Source organism: Corythoichthys intestinalis, chromosome 20, assembly GCF_030265065.1.
Source record: "Corythoichthys intestinalis isolate RoL2023-P3 chromosome 20, ASM3026506v1, whole genome shotgun sequence".
NCBI classification, from domain to species: Eukaryota; Metazoa; Chordata; class Actinopteri; order Syngnathiformes; family Syngnathidae; genus Corythoichthys; species Corythoichthys intestinalis.
The window spans coordinates 33205108-33232954 of NC_080414.1; the positions used below are offsets into that span (position 1 = coordinate 33205108).

At 40.8% G+C, this 27847-nt stretch overlaps 1 protein-coding gene across 1 annotated transcript; it reads right to left on the reverse strand.

The window, feature by feature from the left end:
- On the reverse strand, window positions 1-27355 carry LOC130908545 (tigger transposable element-derived protein 1-like). The gene is made up of 2 exons (XM_057824086.1): window positions 25631-27355; window positions 1-87 (listed from the first exon to the last, which is right to left on the reverse strand). Exons 1-2 carry the CDS (start codon window positions 27353-27355, stop codon window positions 1-3), a joined length of 1812 nt encoding a protein of 603 aa, XP_057680069.1.
- Between the last annotated feature and the right edge of the window lie 492 nt (window positions 27356-27847).

A 27847-nucleotide genomic window follows, 5' to 3' on the forward strand; every position in this document is an offset into this window, starting at 1 on the left:
TCAGCGTACGCAGTCTGACATGCAGGCGTCAGTGTCACCTTGTAATTTAGCAGGCAAACTGTGTTTCTTGCACAGGCTTTGCTCGTCCTGGACAGTGTTGCTTGTGGGAGACACACCCATGTGTCAGAGTGGAAACCAGGCCGACATTGAAATACATTCCAGGAGATAGCAGCATGGGAAAGAAAGATAACATGTTCTTGTGATCGCATTCCAATACAGACCTGATAGTGAGACATGAGTATAAGACATCAAAATCGCTTGCTTGTCTCTCGAAAGAACACGGCAACATTTGTGAGTGAACTGTTAAAGACATTTAGTTTTGACCATTTGTCGTTGCAAATGGTTCTAAAGACTACCATCGGTTTGTGTGTGTAAACAAAAGTCTTCAGTGAAGAGAAAGTATGTTGCACACCACACAGTGGTTGACCACAGAGCTGTTTTGTCGTCTTTGCACTCAAAGTATACATTTACTACACCACAAGTTATCGCAGACTGGGCATGCTTTTAGTTTTCAAATTCTAAACCGACATACTATATATTGTATGCTGACAAAGTATAAAGTATCTATATCCCAGAGGACAACTACACAACGTAGTTACAATACTTTACTTTAGTCGCCATTCTAAGTAATGTACAATGCTCCTGTGACCTCCCTAAGGGTACCAAATCACACAAATCACCAGCCTCCCTCCTAGAATACCAATGAAAGATTTTCTATTGGATTTTGTGGCATTTTTGTGGATTTTTGTTGTCGTTATTTATAAATTGTAGTCGATATTTTTACTAACGTGTAACTGTAATCTGATTATGATTACTTTCTTTCAGTAACGAGTAATCTAACGTGTTCATTTTTTCAAACCAGTAATCTGATTTATGTTTGTTTCCTCGGTGTCTGTGCGTTATTATTTTGTTATTGCCTCATAATGAATGAAGAATACTGTAGTCATGTACGAAGAGCATTTTGAATATAAAATGTTAGAAAGGTTCTTACTACTTTTTCGTTTCCATGGTAACCGCTTATAGTTACTTCCTATTTTGGTCTCGAATCACACGTGCTAAGTGTTTTGGAACTGAGAAAGGTGTGTGCCAGCGCGGGTGCACATTCAAGCCGAGTGTAGCCACCTGTTGAGAAGTGCGAGGGAATGTTGATCTGTGTGAGTCCATGAATGAACGTGCATAGATTTCATTACTATTGACGTGGCCCTTCGTCATTCTTTGCGTAACGCCTTATCAGTGGGAGCCGAGCTTTATTCAATAATAGCCAAAGACGGCACATGCTCATGTCGGACTTAAGCTTGGTTTTACTTACAACTACGAAAGCTGTACCGCATACAAACAGGAAGGATTGTGTCAGGAGACTGTTTTACGTCCACATCTATAAAAAAAATTCTGGGATTTATGCATTTATTCACAAGAATTTTCATCAGCAAAGCTCTGTTTACGCCAGGCGACCGCTAGCCTCATTCACTAACAGAGTAGCATTGCACTTTGACAATATACGTCAAATAAATGCTAACTGCACGGTTTCTTTGCTTTAAACCAAGAGTCGAGACTGTTTTACGTCCATATCTATGAAGAATTTGGGGATTTAAGCATTTATTCACAAGAATTTTCCTTAGAAAAGCTCTGTTTACGCCAGGCGGCCGCTAGCCTCGTTCGCTAACAGAGTAGCATTGTACTTTGAAAATATACGGTTAAATAAACGCTAACTGCATGGTTTCTTTGCTTTTAACCAAGAATCGAGACTGTTTTACGTCCATATCTATGAAGAATTTGGGGATATAAGCATTTATTCACGAGAATGTTTGCCAGAAAAGCTCTGTTTACGCCGGGCGGCCGCTAGCCTCTTCGCTATCAGTATAGTGTATAATTATAATAAAGGGCTATTCTATTCTATGATAAGTTGTGATTGTATATAGAATTTATTACATATTTATATTTATTAAATATAATTGATTCTGCATGTTTTCCTCAAGTATTAAGTTTCTGATGTTAAATTGAGTGATTTATTAGCTGTTGAAAACTTGCAGTAAATAAAAAAAAAAAAAGTTGCTATTTTGGTTAAAAACTTCTATGATATGTTAAATATTGCTATTGAACCTCAAAATATAGGTGATTATCTCCAAATTTGGCGATATTTGTGCATTTAGTGTAAGATCTGAGACTTTTATAGCCATTTTAAGTTGTGTTATACTTATATAAAAAATAATTAATCGGGATTTTATAAGGTCATGGAGACTCATATATGGCTAAGGTAGGTGCCTGTTTTTGTTTTAGGTCAGTAGCAGCTTTGGTTTTGTGAATATTTGAATTTGAAGTTTTTGAAAATAGGCCCCCTACGAATCGGCCCCGTTTCCCGTGTCATGTCACTAGGTTATGAAGTTAATGGAACGTGAGTAGATTTCCTTCATTCTGGAGGGTTCCAGTGATAGGTTGGAGCTGCTACATGTGCAGCCGTTTCGTAGCTTTGCCGTTACAACAGCGGGTAGTCGTCGCTCTTGCTTATCCTTGCAAAGTCATATTCGTGTTGCACATTTATGCCGTGAGGTGACATGTTTGTCTAGCACCTTTTAGATATGTTGTAAGTACGATTGAGTGTAAAGTGTTTAGTTACTGCCACGTGTGTGTACTGCTTACTTCCGGGTTGTTCTCGCGCATCCACGCTCAACCCCACCTTTGTGTTTATTGCACTGTGCAATTCATTTGAGTGGTGTTGATTATTGTGCAGTCAATTTGTATTGTTTTACATTGGCACTGATATGCTGTTAACCCCTAAACCCTAACCCAAAGTTCAGAATTTTTTACATTAGGCTTAATCTTTGATTTAGCAGGGTTTTACTTAGTCCCGGGAGTTGATTTTAACAAATTCCATGCAGTGTGTCAGTTATTTGCTAGTTTCACGGCTCCGGAGTGGCTAAGCTAGAGCGAGTCAAAGTTGTTGAAATGAACTCCATCAACTAATTAAACTCCAGATAACTCGAAGATTAAGCCTTATGTGAAAATTTCTGATCTTCCCTTTTAAATTCAACTATCGGAAAGGACATTTTTGTTGTTGTCATTCTTATGTTGAAGCAACAAAGTGAGAGAAATTGGTAAACAGTAACCAATAAATTATTTTTAAATTAATTTGGTTACTTTGATAATAAAGTAATTAGTGAAGGTCCAAGATTACTTTTTTGAGGCGTAATCAGTAATTAAATTACTTTTTTTAAGTAATATGTGACAACACTGATTGTAGTACAAGCAAAACACCAGGAAGAAAAGTTTTCCCATGGACACAGTACACATACTCTAAAAACACAATGACAAAGTAGCACAAGTGCACGAGCAACTCTGTTCAGAATTGTTTACAAGTGTTTGTAGAAACCTTGCTGAATGGTTTAGCGTCTATAGTTGAACTTTGGAAATATACCAAAATAAAAAAAACATTCATTCCAAATGGAAAAATTGAGATAAAGCTAACATGGAAAAGCGGCATGGAAAATGAATGAATGAATAAATGAACACTTTTACATAATGAATAACAGTGGTAAATCAAAGATGTCTTCAGAGGAAGCAATATTAAGCCCCTTTCAGACTTATATTCCGCTAAATTCCCGTGTAAGGTGATGGGACTTACCCGTGTCATGACTTTCAAAACATGGGGGGATATGCTGGGAATTACCCTCTTGCCCTGGACATTTAGAGACTTATCCCGTGTTGGCGATTCGGCGCTCTATGTGTGGGGAGGGCAGGGGGCGGGACTTCATAACCTGGCCATTACATAATTTTTGGTCGGCATCAGCAACAAAATAAATCACACATTTCGAAATATAAACAACGGGCTGTCTCTTCCTTGGCTCTAACATCCAGTAGCAATTTAATTTCTATATGGCGGAAAACACAGACAAGACTGAAAAAGCAGTTTCTGATCTTGCACTCCTCTTTAAAAGAAACTGCAGTATTTTAAGCCAGAACAACTGCTGTGTTTGATAGAACTATATTTCTATATGCTGTAATAGCAGATTCATGGCGTATTAAGCCCCTGAACTATTTTCAATTCGTCCATTTTACCCTAAAAAACCCCCGTTTACAGACGTCACGCAACAGCTTTTGTTTCAACCTAGCCATTAAAAGAAGGTAAGTAATTATATTTATTATTCAAAATGTCTGTCATTTTTAGCTTAGAATCCTTAATTGATGTCTAATATTTAGCTTAAAAAAAGAAAACAACTTTAAAAATTATTCACTCGCATATTTTAAACTTTTAAACAAATTACGTCACAATGAGAAATTTGGCGTCTGTAAAAAAGTTACGGATATCAACCTCATAAGTATCGCTTAATTGTATTTTTTTTTTTGTTACTGTCGCATTTTCCCCGATATGTTAGATGATAAATAATCGATTCAAACAAAGAAAAATTGAAAAATAACATTTAAAAGGGTAAATATATGAAAAAGAAAATCTCAACCACTCCTTGTTGTCTGCGATTTCTGCATCGTGACCCTTGTTATTTTACCATTTTTCACCCATAAAATCCCCCAAAAATCCGGCTGTGGCCATTCACAGCTGTGTCTTGACACTCGGTGATAAATGCTACATGGATTTTTTGGATCAAAACAAGGTAAGTACGCGATAATATATCGTTAAAGTCGTGGCGTCTGTAATTCTGCTCTCGCATGCTCTTACCTCCAGATAGGGTTTTAGTGTTTAAAAAAACTTTTTTTTATTTTTTTTAAATGCCCTCCTGTTCAAAATTTTTCTTCCCACCAAAAAATTGAGATTTTAAGCTTTCCAGTGATGTATCACACATGCATATCAGACAATATAGAAAGTTGGCTAAATTGGGGGTCTCAGAGTGGAACTTCAAGTCACCTGAGTGTTTTATTTCCAGTTTAATTTTGCTATCTTTTCTTTTTGCCATGTTGATAATTACGATGTTTGTTTGCCACTTTTCGTCTTACTGTGAAGAAAGAGTAAATGACAATCGGCCCGCCATGATATTTACGTCATCAGACTTTGTGCTGTGACCCGGGAAATAAATGGCTGCTTTTACATATGCCGCGTCCCTGGAATGTGACGTTCCGCAAATGCCGAATACAAGATTGGACAGAAGAGCAGACAACAACTGACGGGATGCATACAAGGGTTTGTTTATACAAACATAACAAAGGTGCGATCACGGAAAAGGAGGAATAACAAAATGGATCCGTGACAATAGGTCGTTGGGGATCAAATAACACTAAACTAAGCGGTTGACAGAGAGCCAATAAGATAACAAAAATGAACACACTCCTGGCCCGGCTCCCCCCTGTTTTTAATGCATCACACACAAAGGTTGTCGGATGGTTGGGACCTGTTGGGGGGGTGCCTCACGGTTACCTCCTCATGGCAGGCCCTGCCATCCCTGCACCTTTTTTAACGCACCACACACATCATACTCCACAGGACAGGTCCGGCAAAGGGAGGTGGGATGGAAATGGGTAGAAATTCCATGCAAGCCAAGCTCTCCTATTTTAATGCATACATTGCACTACCCTCCCCTCACAATCCCATCACGGTGCTGGGTAAAGGCTGCCAGCCAGGAACCTGGCAGCCACAGTAATAGGGTGGTAGGTGGGTCCCACACTTTTTCTCTATGGCGTGGCTCCCGGGGCGTGGCCTTCCCTCTGCCTGGGCTGCCGGCTGTGGGAGTGGGGAGAGGTCGGGATTGGTGGTGCGCCCCCTCTTGCCATCCTTGAAGGCCGGTTGATGGGTGCGCGGGTGGCCCGGGGCACCACCCTGGATCCCAGGTGGGGGGGGGGGGGGGGGGGTCGGGGGGGCGATGGCTCCTTTGCTGGCCTGCGGGAGGAGGGATGGGCTGCGCTGATCCCCCCCTCAACCGCCCTCCCTCCCCAGACTGGCTGGGTGGGGGCCGTGGCCCTGGGTTGGCGCCCGCGTGGCATCTCTGCTCGTCTGCGTGGCTGTCGCGCACTTGATGGGGCTTGCGTGCGACTAGATGTGATAGGGTGCGCTCGGGTGGGGGGTCCCGCTGCCGGGATTGGCGATGGGGCGGTGTAGGGTCGGTCGCCTACAGGCTTGAACTCACAAGGGATTCACATGATTACTGGGTTCTAGATCACAGAGCTGATTTTTGTACACTCTACCTCTTTCGATCACTTAGCTTATAGATTCCCCTACCCCCGTCCCCCTCTTTCCCTGGTCAACCCCCCACATGGTGTCAACTGGAAATACATCTACCTGACGATATTAGTAGTTCATGTAGACGTTCAATGTATTTCTTGTTGTTGTTTCTTTCTTTTCTTTCTTCTCTTGTGTTTCTTTTCTTATGTTCCCCCATAACCCCTTCCTGTTTGCTGCTTTGTCATAATAAACGAGGTATGTTTGATGATCACAATGGGAGTATGTCATACTCTCAATGTGAAACATTAAAATTGTTCAGACCAACCGGGCACTTAGACTTCCATTCTCCGTGTCAAACAGCTGAACAGGACAGGTTTTAAAAAAAAAAAAAAAAAAAAAAAAAAAAACACACTCAATACCTGCACAAGGTAGAGGACTCACAAAACAAAAAACAGCTGACGAACAAGCAAGTAAATCCAAGGAGCCTCAAAAGCAAAAGTGCCGAATGGCGATTAGCAAGTTAATATCTCGGCACGGTTGTTTTGGAACGCCGGCGTTTATATACTAATGTTGATTAGCTGGAAATAGCTGCAGGTGCGATGTCAGGAACGCTCCTACAGCCAGCTCTGTTACAAAACCAAACCAAACCAGCAGCAGAATGTGACAGGGTAAGTCCGAGGCATCTTCGTGTCGGTCGACCTAGGAAATTGCTTTCAGACATAAGAGCTACCTGTTTAAATCCCGGGATTTAACCGAACTTCAGCGTATGTCTGAAAGGGGCTTTTGTTTGTTAGGTTTTCACCATAAAAACAACACCCGTACTTTTGTAACTTTTTGTGCATATACTGTACTTACCTAAAACAAGTTCCACGATGATAAAAAACAACCAATGAAATAGATCAGCATTCAACAAGGGATTTTTTTTTGTGTGTGCTATTCACCACGGAATACAGAATTAATAAAGCCAAGAATTCAGAAACTTAATTTTGAATAGCTTTGTAGAACAGATTACCATTTATTGAGTAAGTTACTTTAGCTTCTTTGTCAGTACTATATAAACAAATATATGTTTACCAATTTGCAGGGGTGTCACTAGACCTAATACACTACTGAGGCACTGGCGAGCGGGCTAAAACATTGTTTTTTTAGCACTTATCTAAAATAAAAGATCAGGAATAGTGCTTTAAACTATATATTATCAAACCAAAATACAAGTTTCTGTGAAAAAGTGAGTTGTTTTGTCTTTCAGCCATTGGTATTCAAAATAAAAATTGGGACATCCCTTGTTGACAGTCAATTCACCTCTGCTCATGCTTATCAACTTCCATCTCTCCTTCACCTCGTCCTATACTCTGCTGCTCTACTTTGTCAGGACAGAAATGGGGATATATCACTGTAACTCTTATGCAATTAATCAGTGTTTCTCAAATGGTAGGTTGTGACCTAAAAGTTGTTTATGTTGCCTAAGTGGGTTACCTAGCTTACCTCTCACATTCCTCCTTGCTGATTTATCCTTGCTGTGAGCAAATAACCTTCTAATATCCATTTTGAAGAGTAATGCTGTTTGAGTTGAGTAGAAAAATAAATAGATAAATAAAAAATACATTTTGTTACAGATTAAAGTGACGGCAGTTACAAAATAAAATGTTTGTAGAAAAAAAAGCTGAAAATGATTATGATGAGCACACATACAAAATTGTTATATCCTAAAGATAGAAACTTGATTGATTGATTGATTGATTGATTGATTGATTGATTGATTGATTGATTGATTGATTGATTGATTGATTGATTGATTGATTGATTGATTGATTGATTGATTGATTGATTGATTTTGGTCATATAAACATTCATTCATTCATTCATTTTCTATGCCACTTTTCCTCACGAGGGTCAGGGGGTGCTGGAGCTTATCCCAGCTCACTACAGGCAGTAGGCAGGGTACACCCTGAATTGGTTGCCAGCCAATCGCAGTCATATAAACAAATAGCAATTAATAGCATCAGTATTTATACAGTTCAAATATCACATACAGTATCGTATTAACACAATATTTAGATGGAGCTTTGCAAGGCAAATGCCCACATAGTAAAACTAGTTTTTTTGTTTGTTTTTGTTTTTTTTTTTAATGGCGTTTCGTCAGAATGTCGCACAGCCCAAACATTTGACCGACCGTTACCGTTCAAATATCAAAATGACCGGAATTTTCAAGCCACGCAGGGAATTTTTCGAACAACCCCCCCCCAAATTTTCTGTCCACCCATAAACGTGGATTTAAAAAAAAACAACAACAACAAAAACAACGCTACTTGTCCTAGAATTTTCGATCAAATCGCATACCTTTTGCATCAAAAATTCAAAGTATTACGGTAAGGGGCATAAAAGGTGCATAAAGAACTTGGCAAAAATGTACTGTTCACCCAAATTTTGCCCAAAACTTTCCCATTCATTTCTAATGAGGATGCCATTGACAGCCATGTACGTCCAAATTTCCCATTAATTTTCAATGGCAGGAAGACATAGGTTCTTGTACTTTTTGACCATTTACCATTACTGCCCATTGACATTTTGTGACATATCAACAGGATGTGCCCCCGAAATGTCCCCAAATCAACAGAAAGTGACCTGATAGAGCTGTATCTACCAAAGCCCCATCGTAATTTCTCCAGAAATTGCAGTTTCTGGTAGACAAAGCTCTTGAGTGAGAGCCTCTCACTCATATCGCATTGAGTAGTAACTAGGGTAATATGACTAGGCCTGCTGCGATACCAAATTTTAGTGTGCGATAATTTATTTAACAAATTATGCAATATGCGATATTATTGCACCCCCCCATTTTAAAAAAAATTACAATAACACTGTGAGAATACAGTATATATTAATAGATCATGTGCACCCATTTAAACGCAAAAAAATGTTTACTCTTGAATTCAAAAATACTTTTTAGGAAATCACAACTAAAAAGAATAGACCATGCCTCTTTTAAGTAAAAGACAACAATATTAATACTGCACAGAAACACAGAAGAAATAAAATGTGTTTTTTAAGAAAAATAAAATTCCACTTAATAATTTAAGCATCTAGGCAAATGAAAACGTTTCCTCTCATAGCTTCTGCTATGGCGTTCCATGTGTAACACAGTGGTACTTCTACATACGAAGTTAAATCGTTCCAGGAGCTTGTTTGTAAGTCGAAATGGTCGTATGTCGAGCATAAGAGCATCCCATAAGAATATATTATAATTCCAATAATTCGTTCCACAGCCCAAAAACCCACACTCCTCCACACAACTCCTTTCATAAATACTGCTGTTACTATTGGAAATAGCTATTACAAAGAGCAAAACAAAATATGAATAAAAATCAGAATAACAATAATATAATAATAGCAATAATAACAATAATACAGTACAGTACCTGTAATAATGTAACGAATCGGCTTCTTTAATGTGGCGGACTTTTTTTGCTGTACCTGAACGCACCGCGGGGAGCGCTATTTTACTTTCTGTTTCGATCCTGGCGTCAACAGCAGTGGGCACTCGGCGAGTTGATGGAATAAATGATTTGAAACCTGACGAAGGTGGCGATTTCTTAGGCGATGTTACCACAATAAGAACTGTCACCTTAACTTATAAAGATTGCCGAACGGAGGGGAACCGCCCGGCCGAGATCGGCATTGTACGAGCCAGTTAATGGATGCACACACCATGCTTATATTTTTTTATCATTCACATCTTCATTTCAATGGTAAGCGTCACCTTTTCTTTTTTTTTCTCCACCTGCACTAAACTTAAACTGCACTAAACTAAAAACAGAACTAAAATGCATTTTGCGTAGTTGGTAACAAGGAAGCCGAACTTTTAAGAGCACGTCAGCCGCACGCGCGCACGCAGGTGTACACGAGGCGATAAATCGCAGCGGAAAAATTATCGCCTTCATTTTTATTTACCGTGCGATAAATGGAATTATTGCATATTGCGACAGGCTTAAATATGACCATATTAAATAGGCGCATTCTGTAGATTATGCTATGTAGACTTTAAACTCCTAATTATTACTACGACACTGCAGATCAATACCGGGGCACGTGCCCCAGTGAAATATGTCTGGCGGCGCCAATGCCAATTTGTATATATGATAGTTTCAAAATCGCAATTTACAACTGTAGGGGGAGCCCTACAGAAAACAACAAACAAAATCCAGACTGCGGCTTTGACAAGGCAAGCCTGCCTGAGAGACATTCATTTTTTCATTTTTTTTAAGTGACATAGCCAAATCCCTTTTTTTGGAAGACACGTCCAAACATTTTTCATCTGCACATGATGAATCTTTTCTGTATACGGCGTCGTAGTCTCAGGACCACAACAAACAGCCTGTCACTGCTTCTTATTTTGGGAAGGGGGGGAATCAATCATCTATGTGATTCAACAGCCACTCTGCTTGGTTATGAAATCAAACGGGATTGCTGTCCCAGAAGAGGAGAGGAAATTATACCGATAAATTGTTCTGGGATGAACAGACCAGAGTTAGGCCTTAAAGGAAGCGGCTTGTGCATACGCATGAATAAAATAGCGTAGTGCTTCCTGTGAGTGTCTGTTTATCAGTCAGTCATCTGGATGAGGCTCTGTAATGTTACTGCGGGGGATGTGTGGAGGTCACAGAGTAAAGGTACAGGGCAAAGGTTAATCTAAAAGCACTTGGGCATTCACTTTCATGGGTCACCACTCAGACAATCAGCAGGCCTCGGGGGTGAAAGCGAAGGAGGACAGACTCAAAGGAACCAGGGTCACTGACTTATATGATTACACAGTGACGTCCTTTGGAAAAACAAACAAACAGGTCGTCTGAAGATAAATGCAAGCTTTCGAACATTTCCCTTTAAACACGGAGGTCAAATATCCATGTATTAAGGAGAAAGACCTGTAGATCTGATCTCTCATTGCCAATGTACACATACAGGTTCAAATCTCAACTACGATTAGCACATGAAAACTGAACGAATCTGACCTTTTAGCCAGATTTCCGGAATCACGCCAGCCAAACCGCTGGACCCGCGCTGGCGCAGCTCCAACAACCCGGACTGGCTAGATCTCGATGACCCGGACTGGCGAGAACTCGACAACCCTGTCAAATGGCCAAACTCTGCGCATTCATCTTAGTCTTAACCCCTTGTACTGACTCCATTTTGAAAGCTGGAAATAGGCTTCGAAAGTTGAACATTTATTCTGAGTCGACAGCAATCATACAGCGTACCTCAGAGGGACCCAGGCGAGGATCCATGGTCACCATATCACAAGTCAACAAAAGGTTCCTGAGAAAAAAATGACAATAATTAGTTAACCAGTTAATCTTTTGAAGGCTATTGAGGGGCGAGCTGTGGGCAGGAGGTGTGCTTGGGCGTTGTTTAGGATTATTGTCTGTTTGTGGATTGGACAGGAGGATTCGGGAGTTACTGTTGTCAGGGCAACGACATTGTGGATTTTCACCTCAGTGTCAAAGGAGCTCTTGGAGTCTTAGCAGTCGTGTTATCAGTTAGATATCAGGCGTTCTCGGTGTTCCTTGTGTTAAGGCCGAGTTATGGTTCCGCGTCAGACCTGCGCCGTCAACGAAGACCCGATTTATGACCCTGTTCCGTAGCCTCTCTGGCTCCTTCTTTTTTTTCTGACTTCGCATCGCGTCAACGCGTGTGACGTGGTGGAAATGGACTATGATTGGTCCGCTCAGACTGTTTTTTCCGGTTCACCACGAAATCAACGCCATTCTCAAAAATTATTTTTCTACACGCAAAAATGGACCAAGCCGACGACAGTATCCTACGAAAAGCTAGTACGACAACTTCTACAATGTCTCGTCAAGACATTTTGAAGATTGCCAAATGGCAAGCAATTCGTGGGAGGAGATTGCTGAAAATGCGGGGCTGGAGGTCAGCCAGCAATTGAATTTAAAAAAAAAAAAAAAAAAATGGAAGAACCACCGAGACAAGTACAGTGTGTGTCTGTTCGGAATCGAATGGCCACTCGAAGCGGCGACCCAGTCGCCCAAAAACTGCCATCTTTTTATCACTTTATGTGGTATTTTTGGTTGGTGCACTTCATCAATTATTATGTACATGTTTGCTGTGAGTCTGTGAATTATTTACGTGTCACACTTCAAGTATATGAAGAATAAAGCACAGGTTTGGTGTCAAAAGAGTTGTTTTGATGTTTCATTTTCAATAACAGACAGTTCACACTCGACACATCATCACTGATTGAGAGTGCCTCGGTACTTTTATGATAACGTTAACATCAAGGCTTCCAACGTAGTTTAGGAACTTCCATAGATGCCAGAAATCTGCTATGGCTTCCCACTGGCTGTTTGTAGGACACGGCAAACAAATCGGGCTGGAGGGCTTTGCAGACCTCGTACAAAACGCTGGATGCAGTGCTCGAAGCTAGTTTGATGCTAGCCGCTATAGCTAACTGGTTTCCACCCTAGGCTAGAACTCTCTATGCGACATCAAAAGTTGGACAGACCGCCTCAAAACTGTCTTCTGCGTCGCCTGCGCCTCAACATTTGTATGATCAACATTTATTCAATGTTGATGAGCTGAAGATCCACATTCAAGCGTTCCATCTTGCATTGTTTATTTTTTTCTCCGTTAAACTAGACAAGAGGAAGTCAGTAAGCATGCCCCAAAACTGTGCAAACATAACGCCACACCCCTCTAGTGGCTTGGCGATGAATTACAGAGCAACGCGTCACCTGGACGGAGAACCATCGAATGTCAAATGACACCGTAGTCGCTGCACCGTCACTGCAACGCGGGAGCATAACTCAGGCTTTAGGACTGGGCGTCACGCCATTTGTTCTGGACTGTCCGGGAGAACTGACTGCGAGAGTTGGTTGTGCAGACGTCGGTTTGTCAGTGTCATTCTCGCTCAGTCAGTTGCATGACGCACACGTTGGGCTTCTTGATAAGAAGGCGTCATGTATCTCTTATGCCCTATATTCTGCTTGTTTTCCTTAAACTATGGTATATTTATTTTATATTGGGTGTGTTAGAGTAATACAAACAGTAAATAAGAGAAACGATACTATTTACTGATTGATTATATTAAGTGTGTTAGAATAATGCAAACAGTTAGACGGTGCCTAAGAGAAAAGGTACTATCTCCTTCAAAACGTACAAAAGGCCTTTATGCTTCTGTGTCGGTGCGACGCCTTAGCTACGCCGTCGACGGTGTATCCTGCTTGGACCCTATTCCTTAGCTTGACGTGCACCTCCCAAAAATCCTGACTCGTGAATAGCAATGACTGAGATTTGTCCACACAAAAGGTCATTGCTTTCATTTTATTTTCATGGCATGCTGTGTGTTTGCTGGTGTGATATTAAAATTTTGAATTTGGCGAAGTATATCTTCAAATCTGCATCTGAAAATATCGAAAGTGCATCTCTTCGTCCGTGCCCCTCAGTGGGTGAACAAATGTAGCAAATTCATCCGTTCTCTGCCTCGACTTTTTCAGTGGTCGGACAGACCACCTCCGCAAATGTTTTCTGCGTCACCTGCATTTCAACTTTTAGAGGAAAAGTAATTCAAGTTCGATTTCAATTAGCTCCGGCTCGAGAAACAGCTGCTCCGTCTCTGACATTAAAGAAGCCAAGGAGTGTTATGTGAAACCCCGCAAAACTACACAAAGATATACCGCCCTTCGTGACTGGGCCATACACTACAGCGCAATGGGTGACTCCTACGCAGAGCTTCAAATGTTAATCGACAGCAAAGGGTCGACGTTGTAGCCAGGGGCGCTGGAAGTGCCTCATTGCAGGTGAGGATCTTATTTTGTTTTTCCCATTAAAAAAAAAAACGCCTCGGTCCAATTTTGTCATGCTTGCGCTTTTTCTCCTTACAAGGCTGATGCAATGGGGTACACACGCATGCTGGATAGTTCAAGTACTGGGGTGACATGGCTCCGTGGTAGAGTAGTTGTCACCCAACCCAGAGGTTGTGGGTTCTCCACCCTTATGAACTCGTCTAAGTATCCTTAAGCAAGAACCCCACGTTGCCCCTGGTGCTGCGTCACCTGTAGGTGGATGGCGATGTAGTGTATAACGCTTTGAGAGCCTTGAAAGGTGGAAAAGTGCTATACAAGTATAACACAAAACTTACAAACACAAGGCTACAACAAAGACAGCTTTCTATTTTACATACAGTGCGTGTTGGAGTTTTTGTATTTGAAATAAAAGCACCGTGTATTATAATGCAAATCCCCACAGCAAGATGGCGCAACGACACATAAACACATCTAAGAACAAAAAAGTCCAACAAGCCTCGGTTTAACACCCACTTTTCATAACACTGAAGTTCTACATGAATATCTAACAGCGCGCTGCACCGCAGCAGCTCAAAAGCAACAAAAAAACAATGATATGGCTACAATGCAAGCTATTTGAAGTTCTCCACGGTTGAAAACTTCAGCTAACTTTTCCTTGCTGGGCACTATTATAAACTATCGTAATCAGCTTTATTTCTGACCTCGAATTGAATTTTAGAAAAATTTGCTGCTTTTGTAAAGAAAAATCGCTAGTTTGTTTTTGTGCCATATTAACGCCTCCTCTGTCAACAGTTAACTTTTCTGTTCCAATAGCGCCTTATCCAACGTGATCTGGTAGCAAACAAGGTGTTAAGTGGTGACCAGTGTTGTCACAGATTACTTGAAAAAGTAATTTAATTACTGATTGCTGATTACTCCTCAAAAAAGTAATCTAGTTACTTTACTGATTACTTTATTATCAAAGTAACTAAGTTACTTTAAAAGTAATTTGTCAGTTACTTTTCCCAATTTTTCTCCCTTTGCTGCCTCAACAGAAAAATTTCCTCGCACGTAATTGAATTTTTCAGATAAGGCTTTCTCTTAGAGTTAGCAGGGGTTTAGTTAGTCGATGGAGTTGATTTCAACCACCACTGAGTTGCGCTAGCTCAGCCACTCCGGAGCCCTGAAACTAACAAATAATTGACAAACTGCATGGAATTTATTCAAAACAACTCCAACCACTAATTAAACCCCCGCTAACTCGAAGATTAAGCCTAATGTCAAAAATTCTGAACTCCCCCTTTAAAATAAAGACCTAGCCGTTAAAATGCTGTCTATAAAAGTTGTAAAGCAATAAAACAAACAACAAAAACAAATGAAATGAACAAGAATCCTACAAAGTATTTCATAATGCATGCAGTATAGGCCAAAAGTTTGGAGACACCTCAAGGGTGGATACTTTGAAGAATGTAGATTATATATACCTGTTTTCAAGTACATAATTCCTCATATTCATTCATAGTTTTGATATTTTCAGTGAGAATTTACAATAGTAGTGAAAATATATAAAAAGCACAATTGATGAGGCGTGTCCAAACTTTTGACTCGCTCTCTTGCCCCCCACACACACAAAGTCACACTGCGCCTATGGTTACAAACTATAACTATAAAATGTACTTAAAGGCTGGTTACAAACTGTAAAAGTGCTAGCTGTCTCGTTACCTGATGGCTTTGTTTCGATTTTTGTCGCGTTTTGCTTTAATTCTAAGTGGTTCCTTGAATTAGATGTCGAGTTATTAGCGGTCGACTGCCCTTTTGAGCCAGCGCAAAGTTTGCGACGCACGGAGATATTTTTGGTCATCTTTAATGGAGAGAAATGTGAAGTCATGGCTGTATGTCCAATAAGCAAATGCAGCCGTTTGTGGTTCTTCTCCTACGTCTTCCACTGTTAGCATCCTGAGAGGTAGCCAGTTGTTTGTTAGCCGTCAACAGCGCTCATAGCATGGTAATGCACGTGACCTGTTTTTTTTTCCCCCCCGATGAGAAAACGTGACATCCGATGTCACTGCCAAACTCAAGAGCAATATTTTCTATTCAGATTCTCTTCGTCTATGACTACAGTATTCTTTATTCTGCATACATCATGAGGAAAAAACAAAATAGTAACGCACAGACACTAAGGAAACAAACTTTAATCAGATTACTGGCTTCGAAAAATGAACGCGTTAGATTACTCGTTACTGAACGAAGTAATCAGATTACAGTAACGAGTAAGTAACGCGTTACTGACAGCACTAGTGGTGACCATGTTATTAACAAACAACACCTGAAAAAAAAAAACATTCATTCCAGCTGCTTATCCTCACGAGGGTCACGGGGGTGCCAGAGCCAATCCCAACTGATTATGGGCAGCAGGCTGGGTATACCTAGAATCCGTGCCAGCCAATCGAAGGGCACAAGGAGACTAACAACCATTTGCACACACACTCATACCTAACGACAATTTAGTCTCCAGTCAGCCTACTATGCATGTTTTTAGGATGTAGGGGGAAACCGGAGTACCGGAGTAAACCCACGCAGGCACGGGGAGAACATGCAAACTACATGCAGGAAGGCCGGAGCCCGGGATTGAACCCTTGATCTCAGAACTGTGAGGCGGATGATGCCAACCACTCTGCCATCGTGCAGCTAAAAAAAAAAAAAAAAATTACAAAAAGAAGAAAAAAAAAATCTACCAAAACCCTTTTTTTCTCCCCAACTCCAGGGGGTACTGCAACACCCTCATCACCCCACTTCCCGCACCACTGGTTATAGCTACGCCATCGGCACAACGCAGAAGCATAAACCATGCTTAACTGTATGTTCATTGGCTCAGTAGACCCTCAGCGTGCTTTACCAAAGCTACGCAAGAAAAGTTGGTTCTGGGTCAGACTCAGGCCCTTAGTGGCTAATCGGGACAAATCCTGGTGGGCCGGCCAATCAGAAGGGCCGATCCAGTCTGGGTTTTACACATTTTTAATACTACGGTATTATAAAAAAATTTTTGTCTGCTATTAGTTCATGATGTGAGAGTATTTTATTCATGCTTAAAACACAACCATTATACATTATATTTTGTATGCTTTTGTTATGCTTGCATGAGAACACTGTAGAATAGAGCGTCATTGTTAATCTGTTTGAGTGTGCCTTCCCACGGCCTTGACAATTAAAGACTGTATCACAATATGCCCAAATATCGACTGTTATGTTCCTATGTTTTTCAATATGCCCTGAATGAGTACAAGGGAGGACTGTGGTTTCTTATCATCGTTCTAGCCGGGACTGGTGTTCAAGGTCTCAGCCCAAAGATGTTTTTGTATGGAAAAATACCCAGGTTTGTGAGATGATGAGTTTCGTTTCTTAGTAAGTTTCCCTACCATTATAGGGCTCTAGCGTCCCCAACAGGTGGACGACGTCAGTGTAGTCACGATTTCATCTGATTTAGTATGCAGCCCATTGAGTGAGAGTTATTCAGAACGAGGAAAACGTGACAAAGAGACCCGCAAAATGTCATTGTTTCAGTCTCTCTACTCCAATATTTTTACAGGATATTCTTTTTATCCAAGTATTTTTCCCCAGTAGCTAAATAAATGGCTTGAGAAGGACCAGTCAGCCCGTTGAGGGGTAATTATTCAGAACGAGGAAAACGTGACGAAGAGATCCGCAAAATGTCATTGTTTCAGTCTCTCTACGCCAATATTTATACAGGATATTCTTTTTTATTCAAGTATTTTTCCCCAATAGCTAAATAAATGTCGTGGTGATGACAAATAACAGTCTTGTGCTAAATGCAATATGAAATAATAAAAATGCATTTATTCAAGACGACATGGCAAAATTACTCCATAATGGTCAAAACTGTCGACTTCACCTTTAGTGTCGCACCTCGTGAACGATATTTTATGCCACCTAAATCGGGTTTATGTCATATCCCTTCCCCCGCTTTGGAGAATGTAAACAGACCAAGAGGCGTGACAGCTAGCCGACACGCTAACCCGAATCGAGTGATGTTTCAAAGTCTTCGAAGGGAAAATCACACATAACCAGCCCGGAACATTTGACATGACGACTGGGTTATCGATTGTCTTCGCCGATCGGCAAACCACCTGGCGGAGAGCAATTTACAGCTCGTTCCCCTGCTAATACGGACAGGAGAGCTCGCCAAGGAAGCAGCTGGACAATGACCGCTGAACATTTACGTGCCAATCCATGATCATACGTAAGTAGTCCTTTATTTAAAGAACGTTTGTAGTGTTTACTTTGTAATCGCTGTATTCGTGGCTATTTTTAACTCAAAGTTGCAATTACTGATCCGTCGGAAAATTTGACAGAACACCGGGCACTTGAAGAGGGGAATAAGCTGAGTATCCCTTCTGGCGGGGGGATGTGCGACAAGCTGCCGGTCATCGGCCGAGTGGACAAGGAGCATGTCACCCACAAAATGCAAGCCACCTACATATTAAAATGATACCAGTATTTGACATAATACAAAACATGATGTTTACTCACTTCCTCGTAAGTCCTATGGTCCCACAGTAGTAGGGCTTGTTTTGGCCAATATCCACCGGTGAATGGGAACCTTTTGAAACCCCAAAAAGGCACAGACGCCTCGCCCTCCTACAGCAATATTTTTCTGCAGCCGTTTAACTGGCGTGATGCGAAAAATAAACGTATTAATCTGCAAAATCAGCTGAATCCTTAATCCTTCTCATACAACAGTACAGCTGTATAGTGAAGAGGACTCATTCCTCCGTACATGTCAAAGCACCCTCTTTCTCAACTCGAGACTGTTGCCGGAAGTCACTCATTTTCATGGCGTGGGATACAAAAAACTAAATAAATATAACGATCGCTTCCACACACATCCAAGCGGTCCATTTCATTCAGGAGCATAAAATACCACGTGTATTATGAAATAAATATGCTTTTTCATGTCACAGGCACTTTAAACGATAGAGGATTACAATGAAAGTGGTAGGGCAAGATGGCGAATACATTGTAACTTTGCAACTCGTATGATACGACAACAACACATAACTGTGGAAACCTTGGCTTGTAACACCTCACAAGGGATATGCAGCAGCAAGCACCAGCACCGGTTAAAAAAAAAAAAAATGGGGTGGGTGGTTCTTATGTTTTTGCCTTGGAAACTACAGTGGGGAGAACAAGTATTGTAATAAGTAATACTTGTTCTCCCCAATGTATATAACTGTAAGTATTTTAAATCTATCTGAGTGTTTGAGGGGAAAAGCTATATGAACGAAATTTGTTAATAAGTCCTGCTGGATGGAAGCTAACCTATACTTAGGTTGTAGCTCAAGTAAGGTTTAGCATCTACAGTACATGGTACAGTATTTGTATACCGGCATATATTGTACAGTTGTGTTGAATGTTCATTTGTTACAATTTCACAAACTTAAACGAATACCTTCATATAAAAACAAAAAAAGACCAAACCTCGTCTTTTATTGGAAGACATTCAATGTTTGCTAGCTGTGGGGCAATGCTAGGGTGACCAAACGTCCTCTTTTGCCCGGACATGTCCTACTTTCACGTAGTATTCTCGTCATCTGGGCGGGTTTTATAAATTTATAAAAATGTCCTGTTTTTATGATTTTTCACGGGACCAATTTAAAGAGAATCCCTTCGGCCGCTGGGTGGCAGCAGTTGACATGGCTTCTACTAGAAAGGAGGGAAGGAGTAGTTCTTCTTGTTTTTGTTGGCAGTTTACCCCTATCATGAGGCATTACTGCCATCTACTGGGTTGACGATTTGGCCACAACGCCTGCCCAGATGTTAAGGTTTTTTACGATAAATACGTATATAATGGCAACTGTTGACTTCTGTCGGAGCTTTAACTGTAAAATCCCGTTTGGTGTCGCATCGTTACGCTGCCGGTGATTGTAAACTTTTATAGCAAAGTTTGATTTTTGCCTCAGCTAACTACCAGTAAGCTTAACCACGCCAGGCATTATGGGAAACGTAGTTTTGAACTGCTACGTTTGGAAAAATGCTGGTTGAATAGTTTGTCAGTTTTTTTCGGTTATTGTTTGTGTGCAATCTAGAGCATTGAATGGGAATAACAATTTGTCAAGGACAGTTGTCGCTATAGTAATTTATAAAAACATTTAGTTGGCACATAGCCTACTGTGTGTATGTGTATATGTGTATTGACTAGACTACATTTCCATGGGTCTGCATTATATATCTATGTCTATATATATATAGAGAGAGTGTTCTCTTTTTTGGAAATCAAAATATGGTCACCCTAGGCAATGCACACGCAAATGCACTTCTGTATTTTTGTATGTTTTAAGCGCTAGAAAGTAACAAAATATTCCAGAAATACAATGGCATTTCCAAAAGAAACAAAAATATACCGAAACACTCTTGGAAAAAGAGGAATAGGAAATACAGTACTGTAACATGTTTGGAACCTTTGTTCAATTTTTTTTTTTTCTTCTTTTTTTTGGGAGGGGGGTATCAGATCAGGACTCTGAGCCTTAGATATAAAGTGCAGCAAAACTAATTCAGACTGTGTTTCATAATTTGGATATTTTGCTAGCTTTTTTCGCAAACCTTCCAGTATTTGCAAATAGTATTTAAAATACTCCAGGTGCTAGGTACAAGAGACTTATTTTGATTTATTTACTGTCATTAGTGTCATTATAACCAATCAGCAACAGAAATTGATAAAATGCAATGTGTATTCGGAACCAGGAAGTCAGAGCAGCTATCTTTGTCCGGCACAGAGACAATTTCTACCTGCTCCAATGAAGCATCACGAAATCCTCAATTGTGTCTTTAAGCGGTACAGGACATTCTACTGCAAGTGTTATTACGGCGCGTAAAAGTCACTGATCCACTGGGAATATAAACATTTTATGGAGAAAAATATTGGAATGCATTCCAATATAGGATTAAATGAAAGACGAGAGAGAGAAAGAGATGTTGGTTTCCGCTTTGCAAACACTTTCTCTATTCTGGGAATACAGTCTTAGAGTCCTGCCTTTTCTGTGTATCAATTTGATTTTTTTCTATTTAGTCAGTGATGTCACTGAGAGACCCTTTGCAGTCATAAACTTTTGTAGTTTGTACTTAATTAATTAGTAATTAATTACAGTTACAAATTACTTCTCCCAAAAAGTAATTGAGTTAGTAACTCAGTTACCTGAATGTAAGAGTAATTAGTTACTTAGCAAAGTAACTGGTGTTACCTTTCATGTTTTTTTTTTTCATTCAATAAAAAAAAAAACAACAACAAAAAAACATCGTAACCTTTGCTATGTTTGGAAGTCATTGTGAATCAACCCCTAAAGTTGTTAAAATTGTTCCCGTGTTTGCATTAGTTCCCTTCTACTTTCGACATGTGAAAGTTTTAAAACTGTTTCATCATTTAAAGATAGATTCAAGTCAAGATTTTGCCGATTTAGGAGTATTTTAGATAAAAAGTGAGGTTCGCTAGGAAGTTTCACTACAACAGAGCCTTTCTGAGAAGTCTACTGCTGTTTACTAACGCCGCCGAGTCTGTTATTTCGCATCTCGTTCTGTATGCATGTGATATCTAGTGTAGCAGCAAGTGGGCGTAGATTGTCGGCTACAGTCAGGAAATACTGGAGCCTCCTAGCCTAGCATCATGTTTGCAACAGCCTCACAACTCTTCCCTCCTTCCCACTCCCACTCTTCTCTCTCCATGTCTCTGACTTTTCTCACGCCATTCAACCAACGTAGTAACGCATAGTAACGCACATTGTCTCGTTGCCGAAACGGTGGTAAAATCCGAACGGAGAATAAAAAAATGTAATGCACGAAAAATGTACAGATTTTGAATGTACGATGTACACATTTCAATTCAATTCAATTTTATTTGTATAGCCCTGGATCACAACAACGTTGTCTCAAAGGGCTTTGCAGAGGCAATATGATACACAATCAGAAACAGCAAATGAAGCAACAAAGATGAATAAATAAATTCAAGTCCTGGGTATCCCCCATCCTTAGACCCTCCATGTCTGCAAGGAAAAACTCCAGAGTCTATGGGAGAAAATGAGAAACCTTGGGGAGTACCACAGTCAGGAGAGATCCATTCCCAGGACGGATAGACAGGAAGCCCCAGGACTGCTAATGGGAATTAGCAGGCGAAGTTACAGTCCGTAAAGATGCAGTGGAGTAAAGGAACATTTAAACATCAGTGCTCACTTGTACAAATTACATATTTAAACATCAGTGCTCACTTGTACAAATTACACCAAAACCGTACAACTTGACAGGTATGAGCAATATAAACTGGTTACTTGCTACTGGCTACGACATTAAAAATTAGCGGTGATAATTTGATATTAAAACCCCTCTTAATTTTTTCGTTTTAATCAAGTTTGTAAAATTATTTCAAGTGATAGGTCGCCGTTCTTGTTACATCGCAGTGCGTGACGTCACCGGGCCCGTTGCCGAACTTCCAGCATGTAACTTGTTAGGTACCCCAACATGTCGTTGGTTCTGCCGTTCCAATTTGAACCAGATCGGAAAAGTGAAGAGCAGGACAGCACTGTCGGTCGTTCACAAGACGAGCAGCAAAGGCAAAATGAGAGCAGGAAATACAGTACCTGATAAGACAAGAGTTGGGCAAAACTGGTGATGTACTCATGGCAAGTGCTTCTCAATGACAACGGCGCGAGAGTGTATGCTGTCGAGAACTCCGGTTTTTGGTAGCAGATCTTCAAGGTAAGCTATTGCGTTTTCATACTTATCCCAGTATAATTATGTAGATTGTTAGCATCCAGAGGTGTCGTGTGCTTTACATACAGTACAGGCCAAAAGTTTGAACACACCTTGCCATTCGTGCATTTTTATTTTCATGACTATTGACATTATAAACTCTCACTGAAGGTGATAAAACATATGAATGCACACGTGTGATAGTCAGGATCGGAGTTGAGTCATGACTGACTGTCCTCGTTAAATTCGTCATCTGACGGGAACAAATCCGGGAATCAAGTGTAATCAATGTTTTGTACATTGTGACATGTGGTAGGTCTGATATGTGCGTAGAAGTATCAAAAAGGTGAGAAGCTTTCACTTAATGCGCCTTTATTCACAAAAAATAATATTTCCACCTTGACCACTCGTAACTCGGGAGCTCAGCCGTATGCACATGTGCGTTCCCAGACAAACTCCAACATAAAAGTAAGGTCACTGTCGTCACTGTAGCATGCCGTAGTGCTTAATTATTTAGTATGATTTGGGGAAAACTCCCACAAAGAATAGTCCACAAAAAAGATAGCAATAGTAATCCAAATCCGCGTTTTGTCACTCACTCAAAGATCCAGGAATTAGACCGATCCCCTGGCAATGTTGCAGCCGCGATCAGGCCGTCGAATTAAAAAATAGACTGACCCGAAAAGCTGCTGTGGGACCGACAAATCCAGAAATTAGACAGATCCGGAAAAAAATTGCAGCCGCAGTGGGACTGTCGGATCCAGAAAATAGACGGATCCCTTACTTGACTGAGGATTCAGGAAAAAGGTTCGAGCACCAGGCCCAGTTGTAATGAGTGGTAGGTAGGATACGTGCATACAGGGACCAAAAAGGGGAGAAGCTTCCACTTATGCACATTTATTCACAAAAAAATAATAATTCCACCTTGACCACTCACGTCACTCCCCTTGTTTCCATTTGACTGAAAATTGCATCCAAAAGCAGCACATCGTGGCATTTTACTTCGCGAGTTTAGGCAGCAATACGCAATTGTTGTAAACCAGGGATGTCCAAACTTTTTGCAAAGGGGGCCAGAATCGGTGTGGTAAAAATGTGGGGGGCCGACCTTGACTCACATCCTTTACGTAGAACAATATATTTATGCAAATTTTAGCAAGCCATTCTGTGTGTCACATGTGCTTTATTATTTTTTTTTAATTAATCATTTCCACAAAATCTTGCAACTAGCCTTTGTGGCGTTCTCTTTCATCTCTTGGGCTTTTGCGAAATACTGCTGCTGTAAAATTAAACTAGCTTTAAGTTGCTTCAGTTTCTCGCTACGTATCTTCTCTCTAATCTTGTCGTACATGTCAGCGTGTCTTGTTTAGTAATATCCCTGCAATTCAAACTCTTTCAAAACAGCGACTTTTGCGTATTTTAGTGAAGAAATAGTCCAATTTCAACCTATCCTTGAAGCGTCGGCGGTCACAGTTAACTTTCTTTTTGTTGTTGTTGTTGATTGTTGCCATTTTAGAAAATTGGGAGTAAAGGGTCACGCGGGTTAATGTTGCTTAGAGTGCTGCTGCCTTTTAGTGGGTACCGTAATTTCACGAATATAAGGCGCACCTGTGTATAATGCGCACCCCAAATTTACTTGTAAAATCTAGGGAAAGTTATTGTACCCATTTATAACGCGCACCCTAATTTTAGCACCAATAAATAGAAGAATACAAGAAAACAGAGCTCGTGTACAGATACAGAAATGTCATTTTACTGACTGGTGAAACACAGCACAAGCATGGCATATTGGTAGTTCAGAACATTACCAAAAACTGACAATATTTACCATAATTATATGATTTGATAACTTCTCAAATTTACCAGAATCTAGGAGAAAACAAAACAGATGTGGCTTTTCTTTTAAAGGCTGCTGTATAACTTGCTCATTTCATCATGGTGAATAAATGTTTCTTCCATGGATTGATACGGCAAAATGAAAGTGAGAACGTAAGTTGGAAATCCAAGAGAGCTCATCGCTGCCGACACTGTGACATATTGGTACTCTATGTTATGTTGTTCTATGTTGTGGCACTGGTAGATCTGTGCTGCTGTATTGTCATATCTATGTTGTGATTTTCTATGAGCCAGAGGGCCACTGAGGCTAGACAAAAGAGCGCCGCATTATAGCCGGACTGTCGGCACTTAAGTTCATTGAAAGCAAGAAATAAAACGTTGAACACGGCACTCGAAGTATTCTAGTTTTTTTCAAGACAAGATAAAACAAACACGACAGTAACAATAGGAACTAGTGTTATTTGAGTTTGAGTTTCCCGAGGGACAGATATAGTTGACGGACACACACAGGAAGTCTGTGTTGTTACGTTTGTTATGGTCTGAGTTGTGGAGCTAGAATAAACGTTGACTCAAATGAGTTCAAGAAACTAAATTCTGTGCTTTATGAAGAGTGAAAAAAGCAGAATTTAACACAGACGAAATCATTCGGCCAATCAGAGTGAAGTATTACTGGAACAAAATGGTGACGTCAGGTTCCGTAATGGTCGGCAATGGATCGCTGCATACGTTCCTTCAACACAACGTGGCCGTGTCGATAAAAAAATCGGTTTATATGTATATATAATACAGTGATACCTCGCCTCACGAACTTAATTGGTTCCCAGAAAGAGTTTGTGAGGCGAAAAGTTCTTCTTCCGAACATTTATTTCCCATAAGAAACCATTAAAATGAAAATAATTCGTTCCCAGGTCCCCATAAAACATAATTTTCTACTAAATAAGCCTTAAAACTACACAAAAATATACCTTATTTTATGTATAATAAATGTGCTATTGTATTGAAATTAAATAAATAAACTGTACTGTATAATAAAGTTTTATTTACCTTTGTGATGGTAGTTGATGGAATGGAGTGGGAGGAGGAGGGAGGGAGGGAGTTACTGTTTGGAAGGAGAGTCACCTTCCATAAGGACTGTAGGTAACTCAACCTCCGGTGTGGCTTGTCTTCTTTGCTTCTTAGAAGGAGACTCTTTATCCTTTTTGCTGACTAAAAACCTCTTAATTGACACCTGTTGCTTTCTGAGTTGTAGGGTCTTACGAAACTGAAGCATCACATTATCATTCATCATGTTGATGATTCTCATAGCCACAGTCTTTTCTGAATGGTACTGTTCGATAAAAGCCTGCACATCACTCCACTTAGCTAACATGGTCTTGATGCTCTCACTTGATGCTGCAGCCATCTCCTCCTCGTCCTCAGATGACAACTCCTGAATGGCTTCCTTCTGCTTCTCCTCTTGAAGGCGAATCAAATCCTCTGTGTTGAGGACCTCATTATGGTCAGCAACAAGCTCCTCGACGTCATCTGCATCCAATTGGAGTCCCATGTTCTGTCCCATGGAAACAATGTCGTTCACAACAACAGAGTCTCGAGGATCAAATCCTTCTAAGTCCCTCTCAAGGATGCATGTGGGCCACAACTTCTTCCATGCTGCTTTCAAGGTTCGAAAGGTAACATCATGCCAAGCCTTTTCTATCAGTTGAACACAATGATACACATTGAAATGGTCCCTCCAATAATCCCTAAGGGATAGGTCGGTGTCATTGGTCACGTGAAAGCACCGAGTAAATAAAGCCTTAGTGTAAAGCTTCTTAAAACTTGCGATCACTTGCTGGTCCATGGGCTGCAGGAGGGGGGTTGTGTTGGGAGGGAGGAATTTGACCTTGATGAATTCAAGATCACCTTGAAGTTCCTCCTCCAAACTTGGTGGATGCGCTGGGGCATTGTCAAGGAGAAGAAGACACTTGACAGGGAGCCCTTTCTCCTCGAGATATTTCCTCACTGAAGGAGCGAAAACATCATGCATCCAGTCCATAAACAGGAGACGAGTAACCCAAGCTTTGGTGTTGGACTTCCACATTACAGGAAGCTTGGATTTAACCACCTGGTTTTTCTTGAAGGCCCTTGGGTTTTCTGAGTGATAAACCAACATTGGTTTTATCTTACAGTCGCCACTGGCATTGGCGCACATCAGGAGGGTTAGCCTATCTTTCATTGGCTTATGCCCAGGGACGGACTTCTCTTCCTGTGTAATGAAAGTCCGGTTAGGCATCTTTTTCCAAAAAAGGCCGGTTTCATCAGCATTAAACACTTGATGAGGAACGTAGCCTTCTTCTTCCACCATCTTGAGGAATGATTCCTTGTAAGCTTCGGCAGCTTTATTGTCAGAACTGGCTGCCTCACCATGACGAATGACACTATGAATCCCTGTACGACCCTTAAACTTCTCGAACCACCCGTGGCTAGCCTTGAAATCATCAATGGATGACGAACTTCCAGGTTGCCTCTTGATGATATCCGAATGAAGTTGCCGTGCTTTCTCGGCGATAATACTCTCACTCACACTGTCCCCTGCTAGCTGCTTTTCATTAATCCAAATCAACAGAAGTTTTTCAACTTCTTCTATTGCCTGAGACCGTTGCTTAGACAACACAGAAACACCTTTAGCCACACACGCACCCTTAATAGCTTCCTTGTTCTTAAGGATGGTAGCAATGGTTGACTTAGCATACTGGTACTGGGATGCTAAGTCACACATACGTACACCTCGTTCGTGTTTACCAATTATCTCCTTCTTCTGCTCAATTGTAATTTTCTTTAGCGTCTTCTTAGGCTTAATAGTTGCCTGTGGTGGGGTCTTTTTCGGTCCCATAATAGCAAAAATACTGTACGTACATTCAATATGGTCCAAAATGTCTAACCACGTCCGCACTCAAAGAAAGGGAGGGGAACGAGGCGAGGCGCTGCTCGACCGCGTGGTGTGTTCGTCCGCCGAAAAGTAGTTCGTCAGCAGAGACTATAAATTCGCGAATTTAAAGTTCTTGAGGCGAAAAGTTCGTGAGCTGAAGCGTTCGTGAGGCGAGGTATCACTGTATATATATATATTGCTGTCTCCATCCATGTACCCGTTTATAATGCGCACCATGATTTTACAAGTTGATTTTGGGGGGAAAATAGTGCACGTTATATTTGGGAAATTACGGTAAATGAGGAGCAGCATTTAGTGTGTAAGCTACTTCATATGCTGGTAGCAGCACTGCTGACCAATTTATTAGGTCTGTGCACGGGCCAGACATTATTGATTTTATGACACAGGCTGGGGGCCGGATGAATTTTGACCACGGGCCGCATTCGTCCCCTGGGC

Excerpts from the sequence above, each read along its gene's own strand:
- LOC130908545 (XM_057824086.1), bottom strand. The coding sequence starts at position 27,355 with ATGGGACCGAAAAAGACCCCACCACAGGCAACTATTAAGCCTAAGAAG. Across the intron at positions 88-25,630 it reads GAAGACAAGCCACACCGGAG|GACGAGCAAAGCCTGTGCAA; the intron begins GTTGAGTTACCT and ends AACACTGTCCAG.